At 49.4% G+C, this 17,700-nt stretch overlaps 1 protein-coding gene across 1 annotated transcript in view; it reads left to right on the top strand.

Annotated features, from left to right (window-relative positions):
- LOC147729256 (SH3 and multiple ankyrin repeat domains protein 2-like) overlaps positions 1–17,700 on the top strand; it is a 2,641,300-nt gene that overhangs the window by 1,115,239 nt on the left and 1,508,361 nt on the right. Inside the window, exon 6 of the mRNA XM_086959557.1 lies at positions 3,509–3,712. Within this exon, the coding sequence (XP_086815683.1) occupies positions 3,509–3,712 (204 nt within the window). The remainder of the gene's footprint in view (positions 1–3,508; positions 3,713–17,700) is intronic.

Here is a 17,700-nt window from a genome sequence, read left to right on the forward strand (position 1 = left end):
TTCCAGACGCTCCCCTTAAATCCCCCGACGGGTTGGCTTCAGCAAACCCAATCGGAGTTGTCGCGATTCATTTGGAACGGCCGGCGACCAAGGTTTAAGCACACTCTCGCCACTCTGCCCCCAGCGAACGGGGGGGTCGGTGTCCCCGACCTCACCCTGTACTTCCAGGCGGCGCAGCTGCGCACCTTCGTGGAATGGTTTCAACTGGAATCCGGCAAGCACTGGCTCTTCCAGGACCAGGCGGTGGCCGGCCGTACCCTTCAAGGCGTGCCTTTCCTGCCATGCCGACACCGGCCCCCTAACCTGTACGCCTCTGCAATCACAAGCACCGCCCTGAGAGTGTGGGACAGAGTGGCCGTGGCCAGGGGACTGACCACCTTTCCCTCGCCTATGACCCCCATTTTTGAGAATCCGGACTTCACGCCGGGCTTAGACGTCGGAGCGTTTACGACGTGGCGGACGACGCCCTGTAGAGCGGCGGGACACATGTTCGACCTCAAGGGGGTCCTCCCGTTCCAGCAGGTCAAGGCGGACTACGGTGTGGCCGAATCGGAACGCCTACAGTACCTGCAGGTGCGGCATTGGGTGCTCCACCCCTCGATCCGGCCCGGGGCCCAACGGCACCTCACGCCCTATGAACGGTGGCTGCTGACGCGCACCTCGGACAAGAAATTGATTTCGGACCTTTATCAACAGCTACTTCTCACTCAGGCACACACGTACAACGCGGGTCAAGCCAGATGGGAAAGGGATCTAGGGCGGCAGCTTACTAGGAAAGAATGGGAGGGGGTGTACCACAGGGCCAGACACTCGGCGCACCACACCGGGCTCACCGAGACACTAACTAAAGTAGCCACATACTGGTACCACACCCCTGAGAGATTGCACCACTGGGATGCCCGAGTGAGCGACAGATGCTGGAGGAGGTGCGGGGAACTAGGGACGCTGGAACACTTGCTATGGAGCTGTGAGGCGCTTCGCCCCTATTGGGACCCTATCCTGGACCTCATAGACGCACATCTAGATACACAACTGCCGCGCTTCCCAGCATACATTATTCTAGGCCTCCCGAACGCCCTCATGTATCCTCTGAAGTCCTGGAGGGGTCGAATGATAGCACTTGCGCTAGGGGCAGCGGTCCAAAACATTGTGGCCCACTGGAGAGCAGTTCAGGCTCCGCAGCAATTGGGGTGGCTCCACCGGCTCTGGGCGATCCTGGGAATGGAGAAACTGTCACTGGCAGCGGCAGGGAGGGGAGCGGACTTTGCGGAGCTCTGGCGACCGTTCCTCGCCCTACTTACCGGGGAATTTCGTGAGGTGAGCTGCCCACGCTACCTGCGTCTGCTACGCCTGGCGGAAACACCTCTCCCAGAACCCAAGACACGCGCCCATAAGCGCACCGGCCCAGCGCGCGCAGCACCACTTGGCCGTTAATGGAAGACAACAACCGACTGATTATCCCCGGTATTGGACAAGGAGAGGGGAGGGTAGGGGTGGGAAGGGTAGGGGGGTTGTTTACAGTTCTTTGTTTCTCTCAGGTTGCACTAGTACTGCATATCTTGCACCGCTGTAGCACCTCTTATGACGCGGCCGGCCCAGTTGGGTTGTAGGCGGCTTGCTGTGTTAACAGACCATGTGCCCGCTGGCCTTGTGATGGGTGTCAGTGGGGTCGCTGACTTAGGCCTCCCCGGAGGGGTGACGGCTCCTAGAGACATCTCGGAGGTGCATGTTGTTTGCCTATGCTCAATAAAAGATTTAATACATAAAATTGTTGCAGAAGTCTTTATCTACACCCAGTAGAACTACATATAGACTGTTACCGCCAAATTTACACCCATGAATATGCTCTCAGCCAAATTAATTGGCTATTTCTGAATTTGTCGATGTTAACAATGCTTAATTGTCGTATGTTGGATCTCAGATCATGAGACCACTTTACACGGCTGCTCCAGGGTTTAGTATTAATATTGGTTCCATAATTGAAGCATCACCACTATCATTCCGCCGCAGCTGCACTACTAGACTCAGTAAGGAAGGTACCTCACAAACAATTGATGCCCTTCTGAGCACCTATTCAATTACACAGGACGGGCTTAGTCTGGACTCTATTGGCCATACATATCACGGTCCGTATCCTAGACCTGTGCTCGCCAAGCCTTGGTATTCATTAAATTAAATAGACCACGCTCAGTGACACAACCATCCCCCAGGCCTATCCTTCACTCCTGATGAGACCCTAGTATCCGCTAATAAGGTCAAAACACCCTCGATAATAACAAAGAGACAGATCATAGTTTTGTGCACGGAACACATTGTGTATTTATCCTCTTAGCTCTTATCCTCTTACTATGTGTCATAGTACTGGCTGTATCCTAAGTGAAACCAATATAGGGTCTATACTCACATAATTGGTCACTTTGTTCTTTTTCTAGTTTTGTTTTTTTCCCACTTGGTGTGGTTCTTGAAATCTTCTCACCACTCACTACATTGCAAATGCTATAATTTTTACAATGTGTAGCTTGAAATAAACTTCGATTTAGGTTAATCGAATTGGATAATGAGATACTGGTTGTTTGTAACTTGAATTTGAAAAAAGATTAAGTCTTTACAGAAGAATTATCTGCTTCATTATAAATTATTTTATGTAGATTAAGTCTGCACAGAAGTCTGTGTAATCAAATTGTGTTTGGAAATATGTTCCATATGAACACTTGTTTCAGTTGCTTCTTTGATACCCAGTTTCATGTGAACATATTGAGTTGCTATTGGTCTGTACAACTAACCTGAAAATCAGACTTTGTAGGATCTAAACCTGGCTATTTAGGGAAGCACCACAGACTATTCACTTCTTGTAATATGGCACATATGTTTCACTTTTCATTTCTGCTAGGCGGTGCAACCCCAACTGGTGACTAACAGACTGACCTGCCCACTTTACTACACACTTGCCCAGAGATACATTACTTTAGATTATACTCTAGAGCTCATCTTGTCAGCTGTGCTGAAAAAATAGTGCTCCCATTCTGTAGTATTTTTACCATAAAATGCCCTCATAAAGGGGGAAAATATTTGGTGTTAAAATGACTAAGTGAAAACAACTTCAGTGCTGCGTGAAGAGTGTACATTTACACCTGATTACACACTACTGGTCATTTATTGAGAGTAATGTATTGCCCAGGCAATCGCCACCTTTTAAAGTTGGTAATAACCTCAGTGCCAAACTAGAAGATATATTTAAGGATCAGCTCCTAAAATAAGAAATACTAAACGGTGGAAATTGTATTTTCATCCACTATATTCTCTACTCGTGGTATAATTAACTACATTGATGTCTACGTGGGAAGTTCTAACAGGTCTACAATAATCTATAAGTATGAATGAAGATTTTGCATCACGCTCTTTAGATCCTAAGTGTCAATAAATTACTATGGATTTTGCAAATAAATCAGTTCAAGAATGTCAGGCTTAAAAACTCATTGGTAACAATATGTGCCTTACTGTTTTGCAGAAATGCATCCGTTTCAACCCAGAGGCTACTGTGTGGGTCGCAAAACAGCGGATACTGTGCACTCTGACGCAAGGTCTAAAAGACGTTCTAAATTATGGCTTGTTCCAGCCAGCCAGCAATGGTCGCGACGGCAAGTTTTTGGACGAGGAGCGACTTCTGAAGGAATACCCCCAGCAGATGAGCAAAGGTGTACCTTGCCTGGAGGTAGGTCTGTAGTGATGAGACTGGTTTCTGATGATGTGCTATTTATCAGTTTATTGCAGAATTCCACACCACAGCAACTTGTTACATTTTATCTACAAAGGTACTTATAATATCCACATAAACGTGGACAGAATTACACTGGGATCATTAATTGGCTGAATTGATGTGTCTGCTTCAGGAGACAACAAGGCACATCTGTTCCTCAATCTGTAAGAGCAAAGCACCATGGGACTTTTTTTCCAAGAATGACAAACTGAGCTCATCAGACGACAAAACAGAGAACATATGGAGAAATGTCGGCAGAGATCACGAAATATTGTATTTCAGTGTGATCTTTTTCTAAGCTTGTCTATTAGGTCTGCTCGGGTTGCAGGGTTTCTCTGTGTGCAGCTGTTAGTTGCAATAAATCAGTCAAACACGCTTGATCCTGTTGTACCGCTCCACGCCTCCCTTACTCCCACTGCCCAAGACCCTCGAGAGTTTCCTGGCCTCTAAAGCTTGGTTGAGAGCTCTCAGCAGCACGTGGGCCCAAGGCAAAACAATAGTTAGGCTTCGCCTGAGCGCGTCCCAGCCAGTAAATGAAGAGGATGAGTGTAACGCGATGCGCGAGACATCCAGTGCGGAGTGACAGGGAGCGGAGGGCGGGGCGGGGGAGCGCGCGCCTCTCGGTTCTGAGACTCATTAGCGTTCAATGCGATGATACCTCCTGGCCAAGTAAACAAACACAGCTCTGTATTGTCATATAGAACAACCCCTCCCTGATGTGCTTATTTAAATCTGTTGCCTCTGTGGCTGCCAAGAGAGAACGTTTACTCTCACAAATCGCCCAAGCACATGGCACTCGAAGGGCCTGTGTTTACCGGAAGGATTTCTTTTTAGGATGCGCGCCCAGCCTTCTGTTACCTTCTGTTCCTGCAGAGGAAGGCCGCGCGAGGATCTGGGTGTACTAGTTTGTTTTTGAAGTTAATGTATTTTGCCTTTTGTGCATATTGCGTTTACTGTGTTTTTAGACAAGCAAAGTCATCGTTTACATAAATACTGTAGCATACTGTACATACATGGAATGAATGATTGGTTAGTCAAGGAGAACGGCAGCCCATGCATTAAATGCATTATATACATTATCAATCAATCAATCAATCAAAGCATTTATATAGCGCACTACTCACCCAGAGGGTCTCAAGGCGCTCGGGGAGGGGGAACCGCTACTGCTCGAACAGCCAGGTCTTGAGCTGCTTCCTGAAGGCGAGGTGGTCTTGGGTCAGGCGGAGGTGGGTCGGGAGGGAGTTCCATGTCTTGGCGGCGAGGTAGGAGCAGGACCGTCCTCCTGTGGTGGCTCTTCGGATGCGGGGAACGGCGGCGAGGGCGTGGCCGGTCGATCGAAGCTGGCGTTTGGGAGCGTAGAAGTTGAGGCGGCTGTTGAGGTATCCTGGTCCTTGGTTGTGTAGGGCTTTGTGAGCGTGGGTGAGGAGACGGAAGGTGATTCTCTTGTTGACCGGGAGCCAGTGCAGGTCTCTCAGGTGTACGGAGATGTGGCTGCGACGGGGGATGTCCAGGATGAGTCGTGCTGAGGCGTTCTGGATCCGTTGAAGTCTCTTCTGGAGTTTGGCGGTGGTTCTTGCGTAGAGGGAGTTACCGTAGTCCAGACGGCTGGTGACGAGGGCCTGGGTGACCGTCTTCCTGGTCTCGGTGGGGATCCACCGGAAGATCTTACGTAGCATGCGCAGGATGTTGAAGCACGACGAGGAGACGGCGTTGACTTGTCTAGTCATGGAGAGGGAGGAGTCCAGGATGAAGCCTAGGTTGCGTGCGTGGTCTGTTGGTTTGGGTGCGCTGCCTAGGGCGGGGTGCCACCAGGAGTCGTCCCAGGCGGAGGGTGAGGATCCCAGGATGAGGACTTCCGTCTTGTCCGAGTTCAGTTTCAGGCGACTGTTCTTCATCCATTCGGCTACCTCTTTCATCCCTTCCTGAAGGTTGGCTCTGGCGGTGGCAGGGTCGTTGGTGAGGGAGAGGATCAGCTGGGTGTCGTCGGCGTAGGAGATGATGTTGAGGTTGTGCTGGCGTGCGATGTCTGCGAGGGGGCTCATGTAGACGTTGAAGAGGGTAGGACTGAGCGAGGAGCCTTGAGGAACACCGCAGGTGACTTCGGTAGCTTCAGATCTGAACGGGGGGAGGCGAACTCTCTGTGTCCTTCGGCGAGGAAGGAGATGATCCACTCCAGTGCCTTCTCCTGGATTCCGACGTTGCTGAGTCGCTGCACTAGTGTACGGTGGCAGACAGTGTCGAAGGCCGCAGATAGGTCTAGGAGGATGAGGGCTGCTGTTTCTCCGTTGTCAAGCAGTGCTCGGATGTCATCGGTGGCTGCGATCAGGGCGGTCTCGGTGCTGTGGTTGGCTCGGAAGCCAGACTGCGAGGGGTCGAGGGATCCGTTCGTCTCGAGGAAGGCGGCCAGCTGCTTGTTGACGGTCTTCTTGATGACTTTTGCAGGGAACGGGAGCAGCGAGATGGGGCGGTAGTTCTTGAGGTCGGTGGGGTCGGCTGATGGCTTCTTTAGTAGAGCGCTGAGTTTGGCGGGCTTCCAGCTCTCCGGGAAGGTAGCGGTGTCAAAGGAGGTGTTGATGATGTCCCGCAGGTGGGGTGCGATGACAGCGTCGGCCTTGTTGAAGACGTGGTGAGGGCAGGGGTCGGTCGGAGATCCGGAGTGGATGGAGTTCATCGTGCGGACGGTGTCTTCGGTGCTGATCGGAGTCCAGGCGCGGAGGGTGGTGGTGGGGGGCGGTGGTAAGGTCGTGGCGTGCGTCGGTTGAGTGCTGAAGCTGTTGTGTATGTCCGCGATCTTGTTGTGGAAGTAGGAGGCGAGGGAGTTGCAGAGGCCTTGCGAAGGGGTGATGTCGTTGTTTCCGGCGTTGGGGTTGGAGAGCTCTTTAACGATGTTGAAGAGTATGCCCTTTGTATTTGGGATAGAGTGGAGTGGTGGGGAGTATGTTAGGGAGACTGATGAGCATTGTAACCCATTTCATACCAAAGCCCCTGAATGGTGCATTTTTCTAGATTTTTCCACTTTATTCAACATATATATGGCTCCCCTTGCAAAGATTGTGGAGACTTTTGGAATCATATCCTATGCCAACAATGCGCAATGGACTCTCATCTTTCCCAGAAGATGGCCACCGACGGAGAGGAGCTCCCCTAGGAATCTCCAGGCTTGGGATAAACTTTTTTTGTTTTAGATCCCTAAACCATCAGCGGTTGTGGAGGTCGAGCGGTACCTGATTGAAGGCAGCATTTCATTTCACAGCATGAGGAGCGGAGCGAGCGTCCCACAAAACAACGTCGGCACCCTGAATCTCCGTTCCTGTCTCTCGCAGTGCCCACCGTGTCTCCTGGCCACTGCTGAGGTCCTCTCCCGAAGAGATTTAGCAGAGGAGAGCAGAGGTGAGAACTTGGGTTTGCCGGAAAAACGGGAGGCGGAGTGAATGTGCGGCTGCCTGCTTGATCACCCAACGGTAGCGACTCCCTCACATTTAAGAGGCCAGCTGGAGGGACAGAGACTGCACAAATGAAACGTGGGGGTCTGGGAGGCTGAAATAAACAGCGGGGGACCGATTTGCGGGTTGCCTGACTCCAATATGGTGGCCAGAAGAGACTTGCCTGACCTAAATATGGCACCCGCCATACACCATAGCAGCATGCAGAACTGAACTTGGCATGCAGAACTAAACTTGGCATGCAGAACTGAACTTGGCTGCCCCTTCGGGATCATACATCCAGCGGCGAGCGGGAGCTTTAAAGTCGTCATCCCCCAATGGAAAGTTTGGATATCAGCTTTGGCCTTCGCAGGTGCTGATCCTAGTCCTTAGAATTGGGGAGGGACACAAGCTTATACCTCTTTGAAATAGTAGGTATTTCCTCCGGGAAGTGTTGAAATGACTAGTAGGAGGGAACAATGCAGGCGAAGAGACACAATTAAAAAGTGCGGGCTCCTCTATCCTCCCTGGCCCTGGTCCTCCTTGATTTATCCGCTGCCTTCGACACGGTCGACCATTCCATCTTACTCAACCGTGTCGAAGCAGCTGGGATCCGGGGGACTGCATTAGTCTGGCTTGCCTCTTTTCTGCAAGGCCGGATGCAGGCGGTCCAACTTGACTGCTTTACTGCCCCCACTTGCTCGGTTTCCTGCGGAGTGCCCCAGGGATCTTCCCTCTCTCCCCTCCTATTTAATATTTACATCAACCCCCTTATAGTTTATTTGCAAAACATGGAGGTCACTGTTTTTAATTACGCTGACGACCTCCAGCTTGTCCTTAATCTTTCCTCTTCCCCTGATTCTAAACTCAAATTCCAGACTACTCTTGTCTTTATTTATGAATGGATGAGTCATAACCATCTAAAACTTAATCCGGACAAGACAGAGCTGGTCCTAACTTGTGGCCCTTCCAATCCTTGGAACCCTGCCTTCTGGCCACCTGCCCTTGGCCACCCACCGGTGCCTTCCACTTCTGTTAAAGCCCTGGGAATTAAAATCAGTTCAGATCTCGCCATGCGTCCCCAGATCAGCTCTGTTGTTTTTACCTGTTTCCTGTCCCTTAGAGTCATACAAAAGATTTCCAGTTTCTTGTCTCATGATGCCCTTAAACTAATCATCCTGGCTATGATCATCTCTAGATTGGATTATGGAAATGGTCTGTATATAGGCATTCCGGCCTACGAACTCTGGCGTCTACAATCTATACAGAACCAGGCCGCACGTCTCATCTACCGGCTCCCCAAGTTTCATCGAATCACTCCCCTGCTTAAGTCTCTTCATTGGCTCCCCATCCTGCAGAGATCTCTATTTAAGATGGGTTGCCTGACTTTCATGGCTCTGGCTGGCTCAACTCCAGCTTCAATTAACTTCATGATTTCCCCCTACGTGCCTAGCTGCACCCTTCGCTCCTCTACTCAGGCTCTTCTTAATGTTCCCCGTTTTCGGAGGTCTAAGCTGGGTGGCATGAGGTTCTCCCTCCTTGCCCCCCGTTTTTGAAATGCTCTCCCTCCTCCCATCAGATCCATGACAATCTATCTGGACTTCCGTAAAGCCCTTAAAACTTGCCTTTTCACTCAAGCCTACTCAGTGTAATAAACTCATTGCCGGTGCTCCCCCGTTCCCTTGTCAACTCATAGCGCCATGAAACCGCTTGGTGGCCAAGCGCTTTACAAGTCATTTCAACTTCAACTTCAACTTCCTTTATACGCAGAGGGGAAAGGTGAAGGAGTTGCTTCCACCTCTCCTCTCACAGTTCTTGACCGGGGGCGAGATTGAGGACGTTGCGGATGCCGCTGCCCAGTAACACCAGGACCGGTGTTTTCCATTGGAACTATGACGAGGCCTACTGGGCTGATACCATAACTGTTTTTACTTACTGCAGAGCCCAAGCAACCTTGGCCGAAGCCCGGTAGAGCTGTCCTATGCAGCTACAGAGGAGTCTGGCTCTGGTTCACCCCCACTTACCCAGCCGGACATCTGACATTGTTTTTCTGCGTCTCCCTGCTGTGTTTCCTTCCCTCCCCCGCCCCCTCCCAGCTCCACCAGCCCATCTTTGGACTCTAGACTTTTGGTCCCTTCCTGAACTCGTAACACAATGTTTCCTTATTTTAGTGCTAGACCTAGTTTTTTGGCCGATGCCCGATGGAGCTACCTGATAGCTATGGAGGAGATGGTCCCCTCGGCCATCACCTAACCAGCCGGACTTTGGGCATACTTTCCTTCGTCTCGCCTTCGCATTCTCCCTTCCACCCCTTTACCTTACCCCCTTTCCCCATCTAGGCTCCATTTTCTCGTCCCCTTCTCAATGTTCTTCCATTGAGACCTAGCTATTTGGCTGATGCCCGGTGGAGCTACCTGATAGCTATAGTGGAGATGGGCTGTGGACTTCCCCCTCGGCCGTCACCTACCCAGCCGGACTCTGGGCAGACTCTCCCTCGTCTCTCCATCCTATTTCCCTCCACTTCTAAGCTCCTTTTATCTCGTCTTTATGCTCTTGAAATGTTTTCTAGTAACTGATGTAATGGGTAACTGATGTAATTTTGAAACTTTGTGGAACCTTATGTAAAGCGCTGATACCTCCGGGTCTAGCCGGCGCTATATAAAACTCAAATAATTAAAAAAGAAAAAATAGAGTGGCTGTTAATGCAAAGATTGAAGTTCAAAGGTCAACTGGAAGTGTTTTCTCATGGAAAAGCCACAGTATATTTAACAGCCATGATGGTGGGAAACTGCTTGTGGAGTGACAATACACATAGTCATTGTAGGGTACAAAGTGCCAGGTGTTGTGTCCGTGTGACAACCTGCTCCTCATTTTAAGATTCTGGCTGATGCAGTATGTCTTGTTGACAGGGCATCCATGTCACGAGTCTCCAGACGAGTGCTGTATACGATGCTAACATGAGTACTAGACTCTTGGTTAACACAGAGCCATTTCTAATGGCACTGACTTTAACATGGGTGGTTCTAGATGGCCAGGCCATGACGCTTCTTATAGTAGTTGAATATATGAATACAGCATGAAGTTGGACGCAGTAGGTTGCAGTGCAGGTAGCCCTGAACTTTAAATTGACACTTAAACCCAGTTTACTGCCAAATGTACCTTACTCTACTCAGCTATCTTTTTATGTGGTCATCATCACTTCATATTACTCTCCCTCCCCAAATCACACTAAAACCAACACAGTAAGCCTGCTCTGTAATGTGCGATCACTAGTCAAGCACTTAATCGAAGTTTGGGATTTAATCCTCTCTCAATTTCCAGATATATGTTTTTTTACAGAGACATGGTTGAATGCCTCCAATCTTCCGGCCATCACATTAGCGATCCCTGACCACTATCAATTAATAAGGCTTGATAGAGACCGGAAAAGAGGTAGAGGCATCTCCATAGTTTTTAAAAGTCGCTCAGATTCTCTTGGATCGATATTCCATCACAGATTCAATGTAATTAGGTCTTTTTAAAATTACTCTCTCTGCTACGGAAAGTTCGAAGAGGGCTTTGTTATATCACCCTCCTGGGTCTAAGAAGCACTTTAGCCAACGCTTGATGAAAGACATTGCTACCCAAGTAGAAGCCACCAACAATTTACTACTACTGGCTGATTTTAACTACCATAAAGAAGATCTTGCCAATCCTGAGGTAGAGCAGCTAATGGCAGATATGGAATCTTTAGGCCTCTACCAACGAATAATTGGCCCCACCCACCAAGCAGGACATACTCTGGATTGAGTATTCACTAACAGTGAGATTATTAATTGTGCAATACCCTGCCTCTAACCTGGAGAGATCATTAGTTAATTTCTTTTCGTACTCAGCTTTCCTCACAAACCAAGTCGTTGGGTAGCACTAGAAAGGAGAAAACATTAATAAGGGGCATGGCACTCTTTTTCCACAGATTGTTTTAGCGAGATGTTTCATTCGGCGTTACCACCTAGCGTTTCTGATGTAAACACTGCATTAGAAATCTTTAACTGAGCTTTAATGATGTCTTTGACAAAACTGCACCTCTTGGGAGCATGAAAACCACAAAATCATGCCCCTCTGCTCCATGGTTTACCACCAAACTAATAACAGAGACATCAGCTTGTCAAAAACTTAAAGAGAAGATGGCACAGAACCACAAATCTGCAGGACAAATGTAATGTAATGTAATGATGTCTTGTAAAGCGCCTGAATCACCCCACATGGGGTATCTCGGCGCTGTAGACCGCTGGGGAACCCGTTCTGGCTTTCCATGTGAGATGGTCCCTACTGGGTATCTCCAAGGTGAAACCAGGCATCCCCCGGCGTATGTGGGGGGCCGTTGTGGAGATGAGGCAAGCTAATGCCCAGAGTTGCCGAGTGTGATCCCTGGTTAGAATAGGCACCGAGGCAAGAATTATCGAGTCCGCTGACCCTGGAACACGACCCTGCCTCGTCGGGAATTGAGCCCTGGTCCCAGGCCGTCCTCTGCTTCCGGGTCTGCCGCCTCTAACCAGTGAGCCACACCACTCCAGGTGCTTACAAATTAGACTGTAATATCCGATTCACGCACTGGCTTTTTATTTCCAACCAAACCTAAAAGGAAGGAACGCACTGAAAGTTCTTGAAATCATTCAGGATTTTAACAACACTCAGACATTTTCACAGCCATCTTTTGCCTCACAGGAACTGTGTGACTCTCTCAACACGTTTTTCCAGGATAAAATCTCTCAGATCTATCTAAAATTTAATTTCTAGCCCGCCTCTGACACCGACACACTCTGTAGGGAGACCTACCTGTGAGTAGTTGAGGCTCCCATGTTAACTCAGATTGAGCCATGTTCGCGGGAAGAAGTCTAGCAGTCTTTGAGTTTGGCCAAGTCAGGCCCCCCTTCCGATATTTTCCACCCAAAATGTTGGCATCCTTAGTTAGATATCTCGCTCCAGACAGTCAATCAATTTTCGGTGGAAACAGGCACTATTCCCTTTGATTGGAAAGCCACGCATGTTTTACCGATTCTGAAGAAAACCACAAGACCGAATATTCTATATAATTATCGCCCTATATCATTGCTACCCCTTCTGGGAAAAGTGCTAGAAGGATTAATTAATAACCAACTATCAGCTTATATAGAAAAGAATACAATTCTGCACTCTTCGCAGTCCACATCACTGAAACGGAGTTGCTGGCGGTTACCGATTCTCTAAAACATGCTTTAGATGCAGGTACTCCTTCCATGCTAGTGCTGCTAGGTCTCTCCCCTGCTTTTGATATGGTCTCTCATTCTAGATTGTGGAAGAGGCTGCAGGAGATTGGCATCTGGGAGACTGCACTCAAATGGCTTCACCACTTCCTGATTGATCCCAAACTATCACTCTGGGCCCCTACACCTCTGACAATATGTATCTGGATAAGGGTGTGCCACAGGGCCCCACTTTATTCAACATATATGTGGCTCCCCTTGCGAAGATTGTGGAGCCTTTTGGAATCATATCCTTTGTCAACAATGCGCAATGGACTCTCACGTTTGATGCCGACTTTGATTCAACAAAAGATCGTTCCATGAAAGGAATGCTAGCCGTCTCTGGGTGGATGACTGACAATTACCTACAATTGAATACGGACACAATTGAGATCATATTGTTTGGCAAAGCCAGCTCTTTGTGGTCTATTGAGTGGTGGCCCTACCAATTAGGAGCAGCCCCATCCCCCAAACAAGCTGTTAAGAATCTGGGTATAAAAATTGATCAAGACCTCTCTTTGAAAGCCAATTTAGAAAACTATTGAAAGCCTACCTCTTTTAATGAGCTCTTTGTTATGTCTGCTAAGGTGTGCATCGCCAAGATGCCACCGGCTGATTCGAGCGCTATAAAAAACCTAAAAACTGTTTGAATCGCTGTGAACTTGTTCTCACTGATACCTCCACGAAGAATGTCCTGACTTGCCGACCATATTGGCTCTGTTTTTATGTGAGGCGTGTATGAGACTGCATGTTATGTGGCATCCTCCATAAATGTCTGTTGCCCTAAAGGTTGTGGAGTGCCCATTAGGGGTTAGTGGTAGTCAGGATTGTTGTCTCACATTGTCCTTGAATGTATCTAGGAGTGGCTTAGCTTCCCTCCTTGCTTTTTGTACAGATTACCAGCTTCAGTCATGGTCTTGTAGGTAGGAAGGAAAGCAGAGGACTTAAGTTGTTCTCTGGGTTGGTTCCAGCAGGTCAGCCTGTGACCTGGCCAGAGCAATAACCATACACATGATTGACTAAAATGACCAGGCCAAGGTTGCACACCTGCTAGAAAAGTAATGAGCTGCCTGTCATCTCGTCCACTGTATTAACTTGCTGGAAAGGAGTTGTCAGAGAAGAATAAACCCAAATGAGAGTGGCGTTACACCTGAAACTCGGTGTCACAGGGATGTTGTGCACTGAAAAGAAAATACATCTCTGGCTGATTGGTTTCCTTAGAAAGTTGTCTAACTTTGAATTTAACTGGACAGTTGGTTTTGAGCCATCTTCCCCAGGTCTGTATATAAGGAACGCATTGAGTGCTCACCTTCTCCTTCAAGGAACTCAGTATGTCTGTGCAGAAGAAGCAAGAACCAGAGGCAGAAGTCTTGGTTGACTTCCTTATGGAAGCAAGAAATCTAGGAAGAAGACTACTATACATGAAAAGGACCTACCCTGTTCTGCTAAGTCCTTGGTTTAACTGTAAGAACTTGATGGACTTGGCCCTTTTTGCAGGGTCGTCCCTAAACTTTTTGCCTTTCTCCTACCCTTTTTTTCTGACATGGTGTTGGTGGTTTTAGGACTTTGGGCACTTTAGCACTGCTGTTCAGTGTACATTGTGTGTGCTCTCTGTGATAAACATGGTAAAATTGGTCTACACCTGTTTGGCCTATTTCATTTACCTGTCAGTCCCTTGTAAAGTGGTATCTCATATACCCAGGGCTGGTAAATTAATTGCTACTGGTGGGTTTGCAGCGCTGATTGCGTCACCCACCAAAGTAGCCTTTCAAACCTGTCTCAGGCCTCTGCCATTGCAGGGCCTGTGAGTGCAGTTTACTGACACTGTGACGTGTCACCTAAAGTGTGTGCCATGTCTGTGACCCCCCCCCCCTTTTCACTACATTACAGACACCCCTAAGGTAGGCCCTAGCTAGCCCTATGGGCGGGGTGCAATGTAGGTAAAAGGTAGGACATGTACCTTAAGTGTGTGACATGTCCTGGTAGTGACAAGCAGCCATTTTGGTTTCTCACTACTGTGAGGCTGCCCTCCCATAGGAATGCATTTGGGATTCCCTGATAAGTGTTTCAGTGGTAATTCCTAATTTGAGAGGAGCGGCGTAGTCAAGTTTGGTATATTTGGAATGGTAATAATAAATGCTGCGCGATGGTGTGCGCAGATTTATTATAACTATTTTAGAAATGCCACTTTTAGAAGTCTGTGTGCTATGTGTCTGTCTGCCTGATTTGAATTGCATGTCTGGCTTTTGAGTGACTGGAGCTGGCGAGGTGTGTATGGCTCCAGGAGGGGCAGGGTGAGTCATCACTAGGCTGAATGGGACGTCTGCATCTGGAGTAGTGGGCGGAGAAGTCCCTGGTCCCTGAATAGGTCTGTGCCTAGCCTGTACAGTGCTGGCTCCGTCCACCTGTGGTGTGTCTGATGACGAGCCCCCAACTTACAAAGGGGAAGAGGAGCCTTGTAAACAAAGTGCTCCAATTCCCATCTGTACCGGTTTTGGCTGGTTTCCACAAGTTCTGTGCCAGGGCAGACAAAGCCAAGATGTAATATAAATATAGGGGGTGTGACCCCATGAAAAGTGTGCTTGTTCTTGTGCTGGGGGCTTGCTGCTGCTGGGCCCCAGGAGGAACCGCCACAAGGGACTACCTCCCTGCTGGAGGGCCCTGTGCGCTGGCCTGCCGGGGCCCATCCTTGTGCCCCAAGAACTTTACCCAGGAATTAGCGCCTTGCAGAGCACTTCTATTTTTTATTTTCAGCACTGGGCTGCGACCTGAAGATTCCCCTACGCAGCATGGGGAGCTGGTGCCCTCCCCGCATTTTTGGGGAAGGATTGGGAGCCCACCCCGCTTTTTGCATATTTGAGAGGCTGGTGCCCACTGCGCATATGGTGCGTCTCGAGTGGGTCCCCACCCCGAAATTGCTGTTATTTACAGCGGGAGCCCACCCAGCATTGCCCCACCAAGTGAAGGTGCCACCGGGCCGTTACCAAGGTGACCCAGAAGTCACGCGGCCTTGCTTGGTTGTGGGCGGGGCCAAGGAGCTCTGACGCGCCCAACCTCGGCACAGGAGAGACGGTGCCTCGTGACGGCTCTTCCTGCCTCCCACCGTAGGGCGGAAGGGAAGCCTTTTCACAAGGCGGGACTTCCCGGTGACGGAAAGGGGAAGCCCCGTGCGCCTTCAGCTCTGAGGAGTCCAAAGACCAATGGAGGTCTGAAGAGTGCCCCCAACGTCGGGCACATTTTTTTCAGGGCCCTAGTGGGGCTCCAGAGGGCACTGTAGTGCCAGTGCTCCTTTAGCTTGTTTTGGTTTGCCTCACAGCTGTGCCGCTGTCGTGGGCAGCTGCACTGTGCTTGCCAGTTTATTTCAGTAGTCCCAGAGTGGGGCCCCTAAGGCACGATTAGTGCCAGAGCCACATTTATTTCCACAGCTGCACCGCCAGTTTGCAGGCAGCTGCACCAATGGGCCATTTGTCGGAAAGTCCCAGTGGGGACTCCGAAGGCACAGTGAGGGCCAGTACTATTATTTCTTTGGGAGCATTTTGATTCATTTGATGAGAAAGGAGTTAGGTACACTACTTCCGTGCCCCAGCACATTGGGCGCCCTTTGATGTTGCTGCATTGGCAGCCAAGCCATGACATTTTGGACAAAGGGCATTTGAGCCCCAGAAAGAAAGCCAGTTGGCCAATGGGTTAGTGGTAGGTTGGTAGGGTGCAAGCCCCTAATGTGATTTAAGTGGTGCCTATGACAAATGTGATTTATGCACCATGATTTATTGCCTCTGATGTTTATGCTTATGAGGTTATTGCACAATGGGTTTATGCTGGTGAGGCCTAATACGTAATGTGTTCATGCTTATGAGGTGATTGCATAATGTGTTTATACCCTTGAAGGAGAGGTAGGGAGAGAAGAGCCTCACCTATGACTTCTGGTCAGCCTGAGGGTGGGGACCCTAGGCTGGAGGATCAGTGGCAGTTTAGAACTGCCCCCATGAGGGGTAGAGTGGAGAATGGCTACTGTGTGCCAGGGGTTACTGCCCCCACTCTGTGAGGTGGCAAGGACCAGATACTAGGGCCTGGTCCTGACCGTGGGCAGCTAGGGTGTACCAGTGGGGTAGCTTAGTTGGTCCTGGGAGCTTTGACAAAGGGCATCACATGGGTTCAGAATGGCGTAGAACTGGAGTGTGTCCCTGCAGTTACGGGCCTGCGTCCGTGTTCTATCGCCCAAGGCAGGGAAGCCCATCAAGGTGGTGATTGGTCTACCCTGCGTTCTGGCTGGGAGGGGATGGTGTTGGACTTGGGCCTTTTTGCAGTGTCATCCCTAAACTTTTTGCCTTTCTTCCAGCCTTTTTTCTGACATGGTGTTGATGGTTATAGGACTTGGAGCACTTTATCACTGCTGTTCAGTGTAAAGTGCGTGTGCTCTGTGTGATAGACATGGTAAGATTGGTCTACACCTGTTTGGCCTATTTAATTTCCCTGTCAGTCCATTGTAAAGTGGTATCTCATATACCCAGGGCTGGTAAATTAAATGCAACTGGTGGTCTTGCAGTGCTGATTGCGTTTTCCACCAAAGTAGCCTTTTAAACCTGTTGCAGGCCTCTGCCTTTGCAGGGCCTGTGCGCGCAGGGTTACTGCCGCTGTGATGTGGCACCTAAAGTGTGTGCCATGTCTGTGACCCCCCCTTTGACTACATGTCAGTCACTCCTAAGGTAGGCCCTAGATAGCCCTATGGGCAGGGTGCATTGTAGGTAAAAGGCAGGACATGTACCTTAAGTGTGTGACATGTCCTGGTAGTGGCAAACAGCTATTTTGGTTTCTCACTACTGTGAGGCTGCCCTCCCACAAGAATGCATTGGGGCTTCCCTGATAAGTGTTTCAGTGGTAATTCCTGATATGAGAGGAGCAGCGTGGTCAAGTTTGATATCTTTGAAATGGTAATAATGAATGGTGCGCAATGGTGTGCGCAGATTTATTATAACTATTTTAGAAATTCCACTTTTAGAAGTTGGCATTTCTGTGGGCTATGTGTCTGCCTGCCTGATGTGAATTATTGGAGTAACAGGGGCAGGTGAGGTGTTTGTGGCTCCAGGAGGGAGAGGGGGAATCAGCACTAGGCTGAATGGGACATCTGCATTCAGAGTAGTCGGAGGAGAAGTCCCTGACTGGGTCTGTGCCTAGCTTGTACAATGCTGGCTCCGCCCCCCCCTGTGGTGTGTGTGATGACAAGCCCCCAACTGACAGAGGGTAAGAGGAGCCTTGT

The sequence above is a fragment of the Lissotriton vulgaris genome, chromosome 2_2, assembly GCF_964263255.1.
Source record: "Lissotriton vulgaris chromosome 2_2, aLisVul1.2, whole genome shotgun sequence".
In the NCBI taxonomy this organism is placed as follows: Eukaryota; Metazoa; Chordata; class Amphibia; order Caudata; family Salamandridae; genus Lissotriton; species Lissotriton vulgaris.